At 45.0% G+C, this 14747-nt stretch overlaps 1 protein-coding gene across 1 annotated transcript; it reads right to left on the bottom strand.

Moving 5' to 3' along the window:
* Positions 1-4035: 4035 nt before the first annotated feature.
* Klf6 (Kruppel-like factor 6) lies at positions 4036-13536 on the bottom strand. The gene is made up of 4 exons (XM_013009356.1): positions 13159-13536; positions 9534-10107; positions 8080-8203; positions 4036-7253 (listed from the first exon to the last, which is right to left on the bottom strand). The coding sequence occupies exons 1-4, from the start codon at positions 13258-13260 to the stop codon at positions 7202-7204; spliced, it is 852 nt and encodes a 283-aa protein (XP_012864810.1). The 5' UTR covers positions 13261-13536; the 3' UTR covers positions 4036-7201.
* Positions 13537-14747: the final 1211 nt, after the last annotated feature.

Here is a 14747-nt window from a genome sequence, read left to right as displayed (position 1 = left end):
AATGTTCTTGGGTACCCAAGGTCAGGAGCTTGGCAAGATCATGACTGATCCACAGTGAATCAGCAGTTACGAGAAGACTTGTCTCTGTAGAGCCCCATCTCTAGTCAGGTGAAGAATGTGACTGGCCTTGTTTCCATAGGACTTTCGATCTTCTTGAACTTTGAGGAGCAAGTCATTCCACATATTGGAGACGACCAAGCATGTCCTTTGGGCTCATCTGCGTGGATTACAGCTCCATGTTGAAAAGGTTCCATTCACAACAATGTTACATCATCCCCCCCTCATATCTATGAGATGTTGATGGGAGCAATTTGAGGAGTGAGCCACTACCTGGTGGCCTTCTGATATACAGCTCCCTGGTGGCTCCTGTCTCCTAGTCTCCCTCTTAGGTGAGGACATGGTGACAGATATTTAACTTTGGATCATGATAGCTCAGTGCTTGCAATTTGTGACTCACACTATTGTTCTCTGTAATTTACACTAACCAAATAATTTATAAGAAGCACTCTTTGCCAGAGGAAATTTTACTCTGAAGTTTTAGACTTTTGAAATTAAGTATTACACACATACACACATCTCATTCCGAGCCAAGTTGCTCTTGCTCTTGAGCTTATGAATAGATAAGCAGTTGGATGGAGGGTAGTAACTTGTACCAAGGAAGTTGAGATGAGATGGTGGGTTTTTCAACTTCTTGTCTTGGGGTGGATTCTCGAGACTGAATTCCACTGCCTTCTTACCTTTCCCATTTTTCTCCTCACCAACACCCACAGCAGAATGTCACCCAGCTAATACTTCTGGTTTTAGAGTGAACTAATTGATAATGTCAGTGCCTGTCATTAACTATCTTGCACATCTGGAAGCAGATCTTGCACAACAAAAATGAAATGTGGCAATGTGAAACTTAAGAAATCAAGGGGAACAGAGCTGTGTGAAGTTGATACATGTAAGTCACTTGTACATGTGCTGTGTCATCTATAAAATATGAGTCTTTAGAAAAGGTGGCATGTGACATGATGGACATTTATCCATTATCTAGGCATTTGATCTTCTTTTTTTCATGGCAGATTGAGATCCGGTTATCCTGCGATAACTTATCCCCCCTTGAACAATTATGTAAGAGGAAGTAAGGGAGGGGCTTGTAACTGGAGTTTTGAGGGTCTTTTACAGCTAATGTGAATTCTGATTAGAGCTACCTTTTATTGAAGTTTCTGCAGTTGACTGCTCAGCTCAAAGTGGCTTCTTTTAGGACATGTGGGACCCAGATTTGTTCTCTTCTTTGTCTCTTTTCACTCACAGACGTTTGAAGAATTCTCATTAAAATTACTTAGAGTGAAACAGAAAGACCTTGCCATAAAATAAATCTAGTTAAATACACTTGGTTGTATTGCCTCATTTGTGTGATGCATGGACCTAATTTTCCTCTTTGTAGCTTAACTATGTACATTAGGTGATTCCTGCCAATTAACGCAGGATGTCACATCCCCAGTGGCTTTCTCTGTATTCTTAAACATTAAAAATAAATACGTGCCATCTGTCTCATATCTTGAAAGCAATTCAAAATGGTTACGTTTGCTTTCTTAAGATCACAGCTCAGTTTATAGCTTCGGCGCTTCTAACTTGGGAGAAAGCTCTCTCTCCATTTCATAAATGAAATGTCACTTTTAGGGGAATCCTGAAGATTGAATGGGAGCCGCCGCAGGAGAGGTTGGGCAAGACAGAAAGCAACAACACAGAGTCATGGTCAAAATCATAGTGCTTGGTATCCATGGAAGCTCCAAAGAACACTGAGCCTGCTGCTTTCTAGCAGTCAGACCTCAGGAAAGGAACATCATTTACGGAAACCTCAATTTTTCTCACTTGAAAAGTATATAATACCTAATATATCTAATACCCAGAGTACTACACACACACACACACACAGAGATAGACAAAGAACAAATCTGAGTCCCACATAGACAGTCCCACATAGTGTGTGTATTGAGATAGATAGATAATTATATATGGGAAATGTATAGAGAAATATATTGCACACTAATTCCTGATTAAGGCATACTAAGAAGTAGTAAATAGCATCACCTTGCAGGGAAATTAATTCATTTGGGAATGGGAATTGTTTAAAAAGAAATAGCTGGTGAAGATTTAATGTTAAAGCATAAAAACACTACAAATGGAAGCTGTGCTCTATCACTACAGCAATTAGAAGAAAGAAATTTTTATCATCTCCATTATTCTTTGAGCATATAGGCCCACTTGCAGATGTACTACTATTGGGGAACTGAAGGATTTTGGAAGTCCTAATCTATTTAGGGCTACAATAGCACTTTTCAAATAAGCTTTTTTAAAATTTTTAAAAAATTATATGCTAGAAAGCATCAAATGCCTGAATAACTTACCATTAATTAGAGGGGTAAAAAGCAGTTTGAGAATGTCCTATTTTCCATTTTTAGAGCAATTTTTTCAAGAACTTTCCCCTGTAGCGTAAGAGAAAATTTCCTAGATCTGAGCCAAGCACTCAGAAGATGGCGAACATGTAATTTGAGGTCTGCCCCCGTACTCACAGACTACAGAATTGCAGTGTTATGGAAAATGCTAGATGCATGTGATCAAGCCCAAACGATTTTTAGCAATAAGCAACGTGAGACCCACGGCAGCTCAGTGAATGGTCCTAACAGCACACAGCTTGTGAGAGGCAGACTATTTCCCTGCTTCTAGTGAGGTTTCAAAAACTTAGTTAAGCAGACTGACATTTTTTATTTATACATCTATAAATAGCCTAAGGTTGCAGCTGATTCCTTGCACAACTGTTCCAACAGCCTTACGCGAATAACGTAGCTGTCAGGCTTAGAAGTAGCATGACAAAGTGGTCAAGTCTTAATAGCAGCAGGGAACACATGATCAAGCCTTTATTTAGATTGTACAGTCAGAAGGCCCATCCAACTGTCAGTCATGCTGATGTGTACAGGAACACAAAATGACCGTGAATTCTGATAATAGCACCAGCTCCCTGAGTCCTACCTTGCCTGCCACAATGGCTTACATTTGCCTGTAGAACAACAACAAATTTCCTAAAATTTCTAAACTGAGTACACTTTTAAATTACCCTTCTTTAATTATATCAGTAAAACACTTAGTAAAGATCTATAGCGAAACAAAACAATTCACTAAAATAGTCACCATTACGTTGCCCCTCTCTCCCCTCCCCCAAAAGAATGTGAACTAGTTAACCAGGGAAGCCCACCCTCCCCATTGATTATTGTCCTACCACTGATCGTCTTAATATAATCTGAAAATGGACACTCAGATAGTCCCCGTTTGTAGTTAGCTCTGATCCACGGGGTAAAGTAAAACTCAAACTGACTTCTCAAAAGTTCACTCACTAAAATCGTCACTCTGAAAGATAATAAGCTGCCTGCTTTGTTTTATTTTCATATGAACTATATTTAATGTGTCCAGTAGGCCTATAAAAGAGGATATAATATCATGTGGTGGTGATGTAATTTTTACTTTCTGCCCTACTTTCCCGGGAGGCTGGGGGGTGGGGGTGGGGGTGGAGGGGAGGAATGGGTTGAATGCCTTTCTGGTCCAGCTTCTCCTTCCAGGTGCTCAGACCTCAGCCCAGCTATTTAACTGTAGTCAATCCAGGAAGGCTGGCCCAGCTATCATTGCTGTCTAACAGGACTGCTGGAGGGGGTGGGGGAAGTGAAAAGGGGTCACCTGTGTTCATCAGCGTTCAGAAGAGGCCTCTGCTATAGTCAGTCCTCTGGCTTGAGGGTCTTAGTATCTTCCCTCCTATGCCCCAAAGCCAGGGCCTGCTTTGGTCAGACTTTGAAGAGAATCCAATGGATTTCAGGCTTCCAGGACAGACTGTGTGGTAAGTGGAAAGGCAGGGACTGGCTCTCAGAACTGGACAATGGAGATTTACCCAGAAGGAAGCCAGAGATGAGTAATTGAGCAGGAATTCGGTTCACCAGCTCCTTTTCCTCTCACCCCCCCACCCACCCTACCAGCCCAGAAAAACAACCTGACTCAAGACGCTGATAAGAATTCTTTTTATGTTATTCCAATAAAAAATACATTCATACAGAAATATAACAATCTTGCAAAAAACAATTTCAAATAAAATCTTGTAAAACAAAAGTTTACAAAAATCTTACAAAGATTCTTTAGATAACAGGGTGCTTCCAAAAAAAAAGAAATAAAAGAAATTTCACTGATAGAAATTTTTTTTTTAATTTCAAGCAAAAGTTTCTGCTTGATCGAGGCTCAGTTATCACCTGAACAGAATATACTTCTTTATGTACTTGCTTATTATGAAAATTACAGGCATTGACAAACGTTGGCACCCAGCCCCACCCAGTCAAACAACTTCCAATGGTGTTTCATAAGAGAGACAAGCCAGTGCAAGTTTTTTTTTCTTTTTTCTTTTTGTTTACTTTCTTGCTTAATGCAATTGTTATGGCTAAGCACTCAGCAGGGCCAAAAAAGGAGTTTTCCAAAAACCTAGCAAATCAAGTGCCTGGATTCTGAATCACCAAATATGGAGTGCATAGTCCCCCCCCAAGCAAAATGAAGTAAGTTCTTTAGGTAAATGTACTCAACAGCCCAGATTTAAAAAACAAAAACAAAAAAAGAAACAAAAACAAAAACCAGTTCTGTGAGCTTTGATCATTGCTCATTTCCAGGAAGATCAAACAAAATACCAGCCCAACCAGATTCACATATATATATATATATGCATATATATAGATATATAAAGATATGTACATATCTTATATATAAATATATATATATATAAAGAAAAGATCCACACCAGAAACCTGCAGCTTGATGAAATATCAGCTGTCCTCTTATGTATATGCCAATTCGGGGAGATTTCTTCAAGGAAAAAGTGGGAGAACCAACATGCTGGAAAAAATAGCTTCATCTGCATAAAAAGTGTTCTAAAAAAGAATCCCTGTGATTACCTTACTCTTAGGTTAGATCTTCTAATAAGGCTGAAATTCAAATCAAAATCTTGGTGTGTCTGAGTCCAACTGGTTTGCTGGTATTCTGTTCATAACACTTCTAAATGGCCAAAGGTGCCTATTCCAACTGGCCAATAATGTCAAGCAACATCAGCAGTATGGAATTGATTCAATGCCAAGAAAGTCTTCAGCAAATTATTAAATTAAAGACAAAGCCTCTATAAAAAGTTAGGTTATAGTTTTCTTATTTTTTAACCTCCTTTATGGCCATTTTGAAATATCTCTTCACAGGCTGTAGAATTTTCTAGCTAAACATTCTAGTTTCTCCTTAAAAATATATTTATATATTATCTATATATAATATATATATATATACACATACACATACTATACACGCAAATATACATACACAAGAATTCCGCCCACTCTAAAAAAAAAAAAGTAGTACACTTTCTGTATTACCAACAGTTAGATAGATATGTGAAACTTGTGCCTTTTAAGCAAATACATTGACATTGATTTTTTAAATATATTTCTGTATCTTTAATATGTGTGAAAATATTACATATTAAATACAGCCGGTGTGTGATCTATACAATTGTTGTGCAAGGTCTATGTGGAAGTCTCACTGTGGCAGAATTGGTCAGATTTTTTTCAATGATCGTATGTTTGGTTTTTTTGGGGGGGGGTTATTTTTCCCCTTCTTTAATACTGACAGTCAAGTAGTCTGAAATAATGACCAAATACTGACATGTCAAGAGGATTTTCTTTGCCTGTTTTTCTTTGTGAAGGAGGACCTTAAAGAGATTTTTTTTTCTTTTTGTGTATTATACATTAATACAGTACAATGCCAGGTGAAAAAGAGCCTTAATTAAGCATGCATCACCCATACCCCTGTATGCAACCCCCCACTAAGGGGTTACTTCCATAAGGCACCATTATGAAGGGTCAACAGTGCATTAACAGCTAGAAAACCAGAAATTAGTCCTCAAGGCATAAATAAGAGAAACATAGCTGCATGAGAAAACAGTTTCTAAGCTTAGTGGTTTTATCCACCCAACTGAGAAAATTTTAGGTTCTTACCCTAATGTGACTTTAGACCAGCAACTTCCAGCCCTAGCTTTTCGATACTCAATATGTCTAATTTCTCCAAAGGGTATCACAAACTTCTCCGAGAAAAAAAAAAAAAAACCCTAATTTAAATTCAGAATCATTACAAATGATTCTGCAACGCACTGCACAATACCTCTTTTCTGGAAAAGTGGGGAGGTTATAAAATCGAAGGGGGGGGCGGGGAAACTGTGTCTTGCTAAGCCAAGCTGCTAAGGCGGATCGTTGTATTAGACAAATTGCATCTTAGCTGCTCATTAATTGGAATCGAGATTGCAGTCTGGATCTAAAAATGGAAAAATAGATAGTTCCCCCAGACCATGCATGACTTTTTTTTTTGTATTATAAGGAAAAATCATTATTGTGTTCTATTTGTAAATACAGCTTATACAATGGGTGACAGGATGAGCTGTCTGTAGCAAGTCCGACAAGCTACTTGATACATTGCACGTTTTAATAGCTGCACCAGACATCAAAAGTTCCTCTCACACAGGAAAGGGGGACAGGGGTTCCCCTTGTCCCTTACCACTCACCACTCTGGGGTCCTGAGTTCCCACTCCCACCACCCTCCACGTTTTTCCTTCTTTTTTTATTTATTTTCTTTTTTTTTTAAATTTTTTTTGTTTGTTTTTTAAATCTGAGGTGCAAACACATCCCCCCAGGAAATGATAGGTGGTTCTCTCATTTCATGGTATGTTCCTTACACACATAACATTCAAACTGGTTTGTTGTTTTTTGTTTTTGTTTTTTTTTCTTTTTTCCCCCCTCACAAGGAAAGAAAAAAAGTCTGCCCACCATACAGTCAGTATCAGATCCTCAACATACAGTCAAACCCAACCATTCACATTCTCAGTGCGCATGCTCACGGCCGAGGCGCGGGCGCCCCTCAGAAGGTCGAGTACCAGTGGCGAGTCCAGGGTCACCCCAACACCAAGCACCACAAGTGCTATGCCGTTTCTCACAAGACTTTGTGTTAGCCCTCTAAACACCTTCCAAAGAAGAGACCCTGGAGGCAACTGGGTAGGGTACAAAATGGCATGCTTTGGCTGGAACACGCATCCCTCCTTCCACGGCCATCTCTCAGCCTGGAAGCCTCTTAGCCTACAGGAGTTTCATCCTCTGTTCCCTCAGAGGTGCCGCTTCATGTGCAGGGCCAGGTGGTCAGACCTGGAGAAACACCTGCAAGGGGCAAATCAGAAGTCAAGAAATTAGGTTTCCTCAAATGCCTCCTTTTCACCTTCTGCCCAGAACTATCGCTCAGCCTCCTGGAGGAAACAATAGGGGGTTGGTGTGTGTGTGTGTGTGTGTGTGTGTGTGTGTGTGTGTGCGTGTGTGTGTGTGTGTGTGTGTGTGTGTCCTGAGTCTTTGCCAACCTGTTCCAGGATAGCGCATCTTTACTTAGGAAGGCAAACGAAAATGGTCTCCCATCAGAAGCTGGGGAGTCCTCTCTGAAAGTTCATCTGACCTCAGGTCTAATGGCTCAAAGGTACAAACCAGTGGATGACTAATCTTGAAAAAGTATACACGAAATCAAGGACACCTGGTGCAGCCATGTCCTAATGCGGGCATTTTTGCATCCACAGAGACTTTCTAAAAAGCCCTTGGCTTAAAAACAAACGTCAACCAAAGGTAGGAAATCCTTGAGCTTCCTGCAAAGATCTACTCCAGCTGGGTGCTAGTGGCTCAAGCCTGTAAGTCCTGGTTCCTTCCGGTGGCTGAAATCTGAAGATAATTGTTTGAAGGCAGCCCAGACAGGAAGAGTCCATGAGACAACATTTAGCTCCAATTACTGAACCAGCAAAAAGCCAGAAGTAGAGTTGTGCCTCAAGTGGCCTACTGCTAGCCTTGAGTGAACAATACTGAAGTGATAGAATCTAGGCCCTGAGTTCAAGACCCAGGAAGGGCAGCACAAATGAGAAAAACCCTCACTGCACCCTCATCTATTTTGGGCACCACATTCCCATGGCCCTACACTTCTCTTCCAGTGCAGCCCTCATTTACGTACCTGTCACAGTGGGAGCATTTAAAGGGCTTGGCACCAGTGTGCTTTCGGAAGTGTCTGGTTAACTCATCACTTCTGGCAAAACGCCACTCACACCCTTCCCATGAGCATCTGTAAGGCTTTTCTCCTGGGAAGAGAGCACATGATACACGCACCATGACTTCACTGACATGTTGACGGGAGGGGGAAGGTCAACAGCAGAGACAGTGGCCAAGTGCAAGTTCAGGGTCCCCCAGTGCCTTCAAGAATTCACCATGCACTTCAATGAAGGACAACACCTGGCAATCTGCAAGTTTACTGTCCCTACTCAAATCTCTACCCTGTTATCATCCCAGGAACCCATGTTTGGCAAACTCCATGCTACCAAAAGTCAAAGTGAGCGTAACAATAGCTATCATGCAGACTGGTCAAATACTTGTGGGGTGAGGTGTCAGCCGCAGGACTGACAGACCTATAGCCTTGTTGACTGATGGTGGAGTTTTATTGCTTTCTCCATGGAAACCATTTCCCTCCAGCCCTGTTTTGCCTCTTACTCACTGCCCTGTGGAATGAGTTTCTGGAGTTTCCTCTGGGACCTTCCACCTCTCTACAAAACTGAAATCATCAGTTTCTGGGAACCCTCATTCCAAGGCTTTCAAATCACTTTCTAAATAAATGGCAATCAAATGACCAAATGACTTCATTCTTTGGGTCGAAACATAAGCATGAATTCAGTAAAAGATGTTACCTGAGAATTAAAAATAATAACAATAATAATGCTAAAGCTAATCTGGAACAAACACTGCCTGACATTCAAGACATCTTTCCAGCCCCATGACTTCATCTTACAACAACTTGTCATTATCAGAAGGATTTGCATGTGTTTCTAGTCACAAAAGGGACTGTGATTCTTCACTAGTCATCCTCCAGGCTGTCCTGGTATTTTTTAATGCAGTATTTTCATTTAAGGAGGAGGGCTCCTGAGGAAGCCACTGTTCCATGGCTGAGATTTCCTCAATACATACTCACTGACCAGTACCAAGATCAGTGCTCGCTCTCAGGCCTTGCTTCGTCAGTCAATACCAGCACATCCCGTGCTAGTCAGAAGCTCTGTGTCCTGACCCTGGCATTCCACTGCAAACTCACTGAGAAGCAACTCAACACACACGACATACCACGAGCCTGGAGAACCAGGATTGTGCAGAGTGGGTGGAAATAGGGGAGGGGGGGAAGGAGGGAGTCTGGACAATGGGAAACGACTCTTTGTCTAATCTGACGGTCATAACCACTCATCTGATTCAAACATCCACGCTTCAGGATTCTACCCTAAACACCACAAAGGCCCAAATGTGTGGTGAAGAAGGCGTTTAGGAAGAAGTGAAGCTCTCCATCACTGCAGTGACCACATCCTGGAAGTGATGGCAGACTCCATGGCGCCCACTAGTGGCCGACCTCCCAGGTCCCATGAGGGGACTGACCTGTATGAGTACGCTGATGGGCTTTCAAGTGGGAGCTTTTGGTGTAAACTTTCCTGCAGCCATTAAAGTGGCACCGGTGTACCCTTCTCCTGCTATCCGGAGAGGCGTCGCCGCTGCCCTTGTCACCAGGTTTTCCCAAAGTCCCACTGCGCACCTTCCCAGGGGAAGACAGCTCTCCAGAGACACAGCTCCACACTTGAGAAGGTTCCCCACTCAGTTCTGGAGACGAAGGGGGTGTGGAGGTGACGGAGGAGCTCAGGTTTCCTGAATTGACTAAGACTTCGCCGATGGGGTCAGAGGTAAACTTGGTAGTGGGTGACAATTCCTCAGAGCTGTCGGAAGATTCGCTGCTGACATCCGAGTTCAGGCTGTTGGTCTCCAAGTTGTAACTAAAGCTCGGGCTGATCAGTGTGTCCTCTGGAGGACTGGAGGAAATAGTCAGTTCGGATTCCTCTTTTTTCTCTCGAGCCAGAATGATTTTGGTCCACAGATCTTCCTGGCTGTCAAATTTGATTTCTGAGGCTGACACATAGCAGGGCTCGCTCTGCAGGTAACGCTCCAACTCCAGGCAGGTCTGTGCAAAATGAACCAAAAGAGAAGGCACGTGATTATTAAAAAGACTCCTGAATGTGGAAATGGAACAAAAAATAAAACAAACAAAAAAACCCACATGCCATAAAACATGCAAGAACAAAGGACAGATAAATCAGTGGTGGTGTCAATCATTGTGGGCACAGAAGGTTCAGCAATTAGAATCTGTGTCCTTGTGAACGTGACAGGAAATTAGCTTCTAGGAATGGTGAAGGATTCGGAAGGAAAAACAGTTGGGTAAAAAAGCCTCTCTCGCTTCTTCCCCCAAAGTCAGGCCACAACCAGTGACGATCACTAAGCCTGTTTTGTTGTTATAGTTACAAGTGTTGACATTTCTAATGAGTTTCCCGTAAACCACACAAAGAAAACCGGCCTGACACATACACCCCGTCCCCCACAACAGGTTTAACCAGATCATCTGACATTCTTAACAACCATGTGTATGAAGGAAAACCCCAGCCAGCCAGCCACCACTCACACACGCCACAAGTATCCAACACAACGGAACAGTAAGACTGCACAGCACACCGATGTGTTCGGATGGATTCCCTGGAGGACACAGCTGGCAACACCGGGCCATCCTCAGAGCCTACAGCAGCTAGCTAGCTGGCTGTATTCAGAGCCATCAATAGAGTTGCAAGAGAAATCACCCATTTCCTGTGTAGCCTTAGCCCTAGGTTTTCAAAGAATGTCATTTCCAAGTGCAGGGCCATGCTGGCCATCCAAACTTTAATTACTTCTCCAGTGATCAGAGGCAAAACAAGAAACTTCAACAACGGGAGTGGAAGACTGGAAAGGACTGATTCCAAGAATGGCCATGTGCTATTGTAAAGGATACCAGGGGGAAATTACTCCTCCTCTCTGCTGGGAGTCCCACAATGAGCAAGACCTTTATCTACTGGCCAAGAGTACAACTGTATGACTCATCCACACTCCTATTTCTTTCACGCAATGCCAGAGGAGACTTCCTTTTGAAATTCTGACCGACAGCCAAATAAGGACCCGGTTCAAATATACATGCAATGTATCATGAACACGATGCCCCGCCCCAGCCCCACAACCAACCTTTCAAGAAGCTACAACTGCCGAGATCAGCATCCCCTCTCCCCACCATTTCAAACTTTCTAGCCACTGGAAAAGAAAAATGGTAGGAAACATTTTAGGATTAAATTATGTCTGTCCCGATTTCCACTACATTGCCTGCATGCCCATATAAGGTTGTCTATACTGTTGCCTGTTCCTCACAGATTTAAATGTTGACACCAAACTGCTCAGGGCACAGACCAACCATCCGGTGCACATGCTTATTTCGCAACGTGCCTTCTAGCATAACATATACGTCTTTCCCCCTCCCTGCAGACATGAACAAACCAAAGGGGGGGGTTGTTGATCATTGCATCACCCCCCCCCCAAAATTAGAAGCCTGAGTTACAATGCATATTTATGGTGTTATGAGGAGAAACCACCATACATTTTATTGATGTTCCAAAGGAAAAAAAAAGAAAGCACATTTATTGAGATCTTGTTAAACTTTAATAATCTGGCTAATTTAAAATCTCCATTACGCTGATGAACACCAGGGACCAGAACTGAAGCTCTCAGAGAGTTTTAAAAGCCTCAGAAGGCAACCAGGGGCCAAGTCTGGCCAGTCGCCCAAATCCCAAATGCCCGAAGGAAACTACTTAGATCAATTTCAATCACGTCTTAGAGGAGGAAAAAAAAAAGGGGGAGGGGGAGAGGAAGGCAGGAGAGCATTGGGAACAATTAAACTGGTCAGTGGAGCTTCCAACACTTTTACATTTCATTCTTCTTAAAAAGCTTCCTAGGCTTTGAAACCCACAGAGTGTATCTCATCTGCTAATTCACCATGAGATTAAAAAAAAAAAGCGAGAGACAAGCACACCAAACCCTCTTTCTTGTTTATTTTTCTTTTTTTAAAAGACAATAGGGTAAGTGTTAAGAGTCTCTCATCCTTCAGGCAAGCCTATGAATTAGAATGAGAAGGAAAGATGAAAAAAAAAACCATTTCTTAAAATTTCTGTTGGCTCTCAAATTTTCTGGTTTCACTAAAATGCCGGAAACCACCCTTCCTAAACTAAGACTTGAAGGAACTAGGAATGGCTCATTGTCATATGACTGCCCAGTCAAGTCACTGCTAGGCAAACAGCTCCTCCACCCCCTGGCCAAGAGGAACAGGTAAGAAAAAAATAACAATAAAGCAAGCGGGGTCAGAAATCCTAAGACAGAAAAGAAATTGAAAATGGCTTTGCATTTAATAAAAAAAAAAAAAAGCAGCAGCAGCAAGAGTAGCTGGTCTGTGTTTGTCTGGCAACATTTTAGACTCAAAAAAAAAAAACACCACACAGTGGGTTAAAAACACCAAAAAAATCAAAACAAAAACAAAATGTCATTTTGAAAAAGCAACCGCACAAAAAGCCTCTGGCCGTCCCAGCAAGTTCGCTTCAGCTAAGCTATGGAGTTTGGACCTAACACAAGCCAACCCCCCCCCAACCCACCCCCCTCCCGCCCCCCTGAGGCTGTGCCCCCAAAAGGGCACAAGGGGTCGGGAAGGGGAGCTGGAGTTTTGGGGTCTGCGTGTGTCTCCCTGGGGAGGGGAGGATGAGGTTCGGAAAGCCTCAGAGAAAGGTCACGGATGAAAAGACACGAATCAATAAATACAATGATTATTCCAGGAGGAACTCCAGGGAGAGGCTCCGCTCCACGCCACTGACAAGTCGGCTCCTCGCTTGCAAAAGGGGGGGGGGAGGACAACATAAATCTTTATTTCTAATTAAAAAAATAACATCCCCGGAAAGGGCCTATTTGAAAAAAATGAATGGCTGTTATCTGTTTATTTTCTGACAAAAAATGGATCCAAGGATCCTGACGATCCTCATCCCGAAACATAAATAAATAAAAATGAAAAAGCAGCAGCGGCAGTAGCAGCAGCGGCGGCAGCGGCAGCCGCGGGGCTCCCCAGCTCCGGCGCCCCGCCGGCTCCCCCGGCGCCCCGGCACGTGCCCTCCCGGTTTACCTGTTGCCAGTACTCCTCCAGGGAGGGCAGCGCCGAGAAGTAGCCGGTCTCGTGCACGATCTGGAGCTCCTGGAAGATGCTGCACATGGGGAGCACGTCCATGATCGGGCGGCGGCAGGAGGACGGTCCCCGCGCTCGGGGACACCCGGCGGGCGGCGCGCGATCCGGAGTCGGAGCCCAAACTCTCCCAAGCTCCGCGCAGGTGAAAGTTTCATGCAAACTCGACGGCACGGCAAATGCAAATGCAAACAACAAGGGGGGAAAAAAAAGAGCCCCGCACGCGCACACACACACACCCACCCCACCACCAAGCCCCGGTCCCGGAGCCTCCCGCAGCCCCGCAGCGCCGCGGAGCCCACACAATATTTGCAAACACCGGACTGACTGCAAACGTAACCCCTGCAAAACTTCCCTATTCAAAGCTCCGCTGCCAGCCGGCCCCCCTCCTCCTCCCCCGCCTGGCTCCCCCCACTGCTCCTCCCCCCCACGTGACCGGCCTCAGCGCCCGCCCCCCTCCCACCCGCTGGTCCAATCCCGCCGCTCACGGCCCGTGGGGGGGTGCTGCGTGCCGATGATGTCAGCTGCGACCAATCACCGAAGGTGACTCACAACGGCCCCGCCTGGCGTGACCGAGCCTCTCCATGACGGCCCTCGCCATTGGGCTATTTCGAACTCTTCGCGTTCTGATTGGAGAGCGACCTCCCAGGCTATTTTTAGCAGGGTATATAAGAGGCGTGCGGTCGTACTCCGAAGGAGTCGGCGCTGGGAGGTGCGCGGGTGAACCGTGCGGCCTTGTGTCCCGGGCCGGGGGGCGCCCGGCCGCCCCGCGTCACCCCTTCTCCGCCGCCCGGCCCGGCTCTACAGTGTGATCCCTGCCGTCCCGGACGGCCCATCCTCCGTCCCCGCCACCTCGGCCGGGACCCGCCACCGCGCGATCCCGGGTTCGGCCCAAGCCTCCCCCCTCCCCCGCCCGCCCCAGGCACTGCCGGGCCGCCCCGTCCCCTCCATCCCCTCGGTCCCCAGGGCCTCCGGCCCCGCTCGGCCCGCCATGCTCTGGGGCGACCCAGGGAAGGAAGGGGCCGTGACAGGCCGGGTAGCGGGGCCTTGTGGGGGAGGTCAGGGTCCCCCTGAAAGCCGGGGGGGGCACTGCGAGGCCCCTGGGCGGGGCGGAGGCGCCAGAGCCCTTGTGGGGGGGGGGTGAGGAGGCCCCAATGCCCTGGGGCACATTTTGCCAATGCCATTTTTAAAGGGCAGATGGTGATGGGAGGGCAGCCCGGGAGGGCACGGCTTCACGGTGCCCTCTGACTCGGTGACCGCACCACTACTCTCAACCTCAAACAAGTAATACAAAATGAAATAACGCAGTCCGCCTCTACCAGGGAGCGAGCTCCAGGAGAGTACACCATTGAACGCACCTTGAGCCTGACAGTCCGTGCGGATTTTGTTGCTTACTTCATGCAAATGATCTTCTAAAATAATAAGCCATCAGGTTTTAATTTCAACACAAATCAGCGCCAAGAAGGCAGAAGAATGAGCATTTTGAAATGGGACATAAAAATAACAATAAATCACAGTTTCCTTTGTAAACG

This window comes from Dipodomys ordii, unplaced genomic scaffold (assembly GCF_000151885.1).
Source record: "Dipodomys ordii isolate 6190 unplaced genomic scaffold, Dord_2.0 Scaffold9, whole genome shotgun sequence".
Classification (NCBI taxonomy): domain Eukaryota; kingdom Metazoa; phylum Chordata; class Mammalia; order Rodentia; family Heteromyidae; genus Dipodomys; species Dipodomys ordii.
Note: the sequence above shows the minus strand (reverse complement) of the source record. Positions and strands in the feature narration are given on the sequence as shown.

Excerpts from the sequence above, each read along its gene's own strand:
- Klf6 (XM_013009356.1), bottom strand. The coding sequence starts at position 13,260 with ATGGACGTGCTCCCCATGTGCAGCATCTTCCAGGAGCTCCAGATCGTG. Across the intron at positions 10,108-13,158 it reads TGGAGGAGTACTGGCAACAG|ACCTGCCTGGAGTTGGAGCG; the intron begins GTAAACCGGGAG and ends CATTTTGCACAG. Across the intron at positions 8,204-9,533 it reads CCATCAGCGTACTCATACAG|GAGAAAAGCCTTACAGATGC; the intron begins GTCAGTCCCCTC and ends CTCTCTTCCCAG.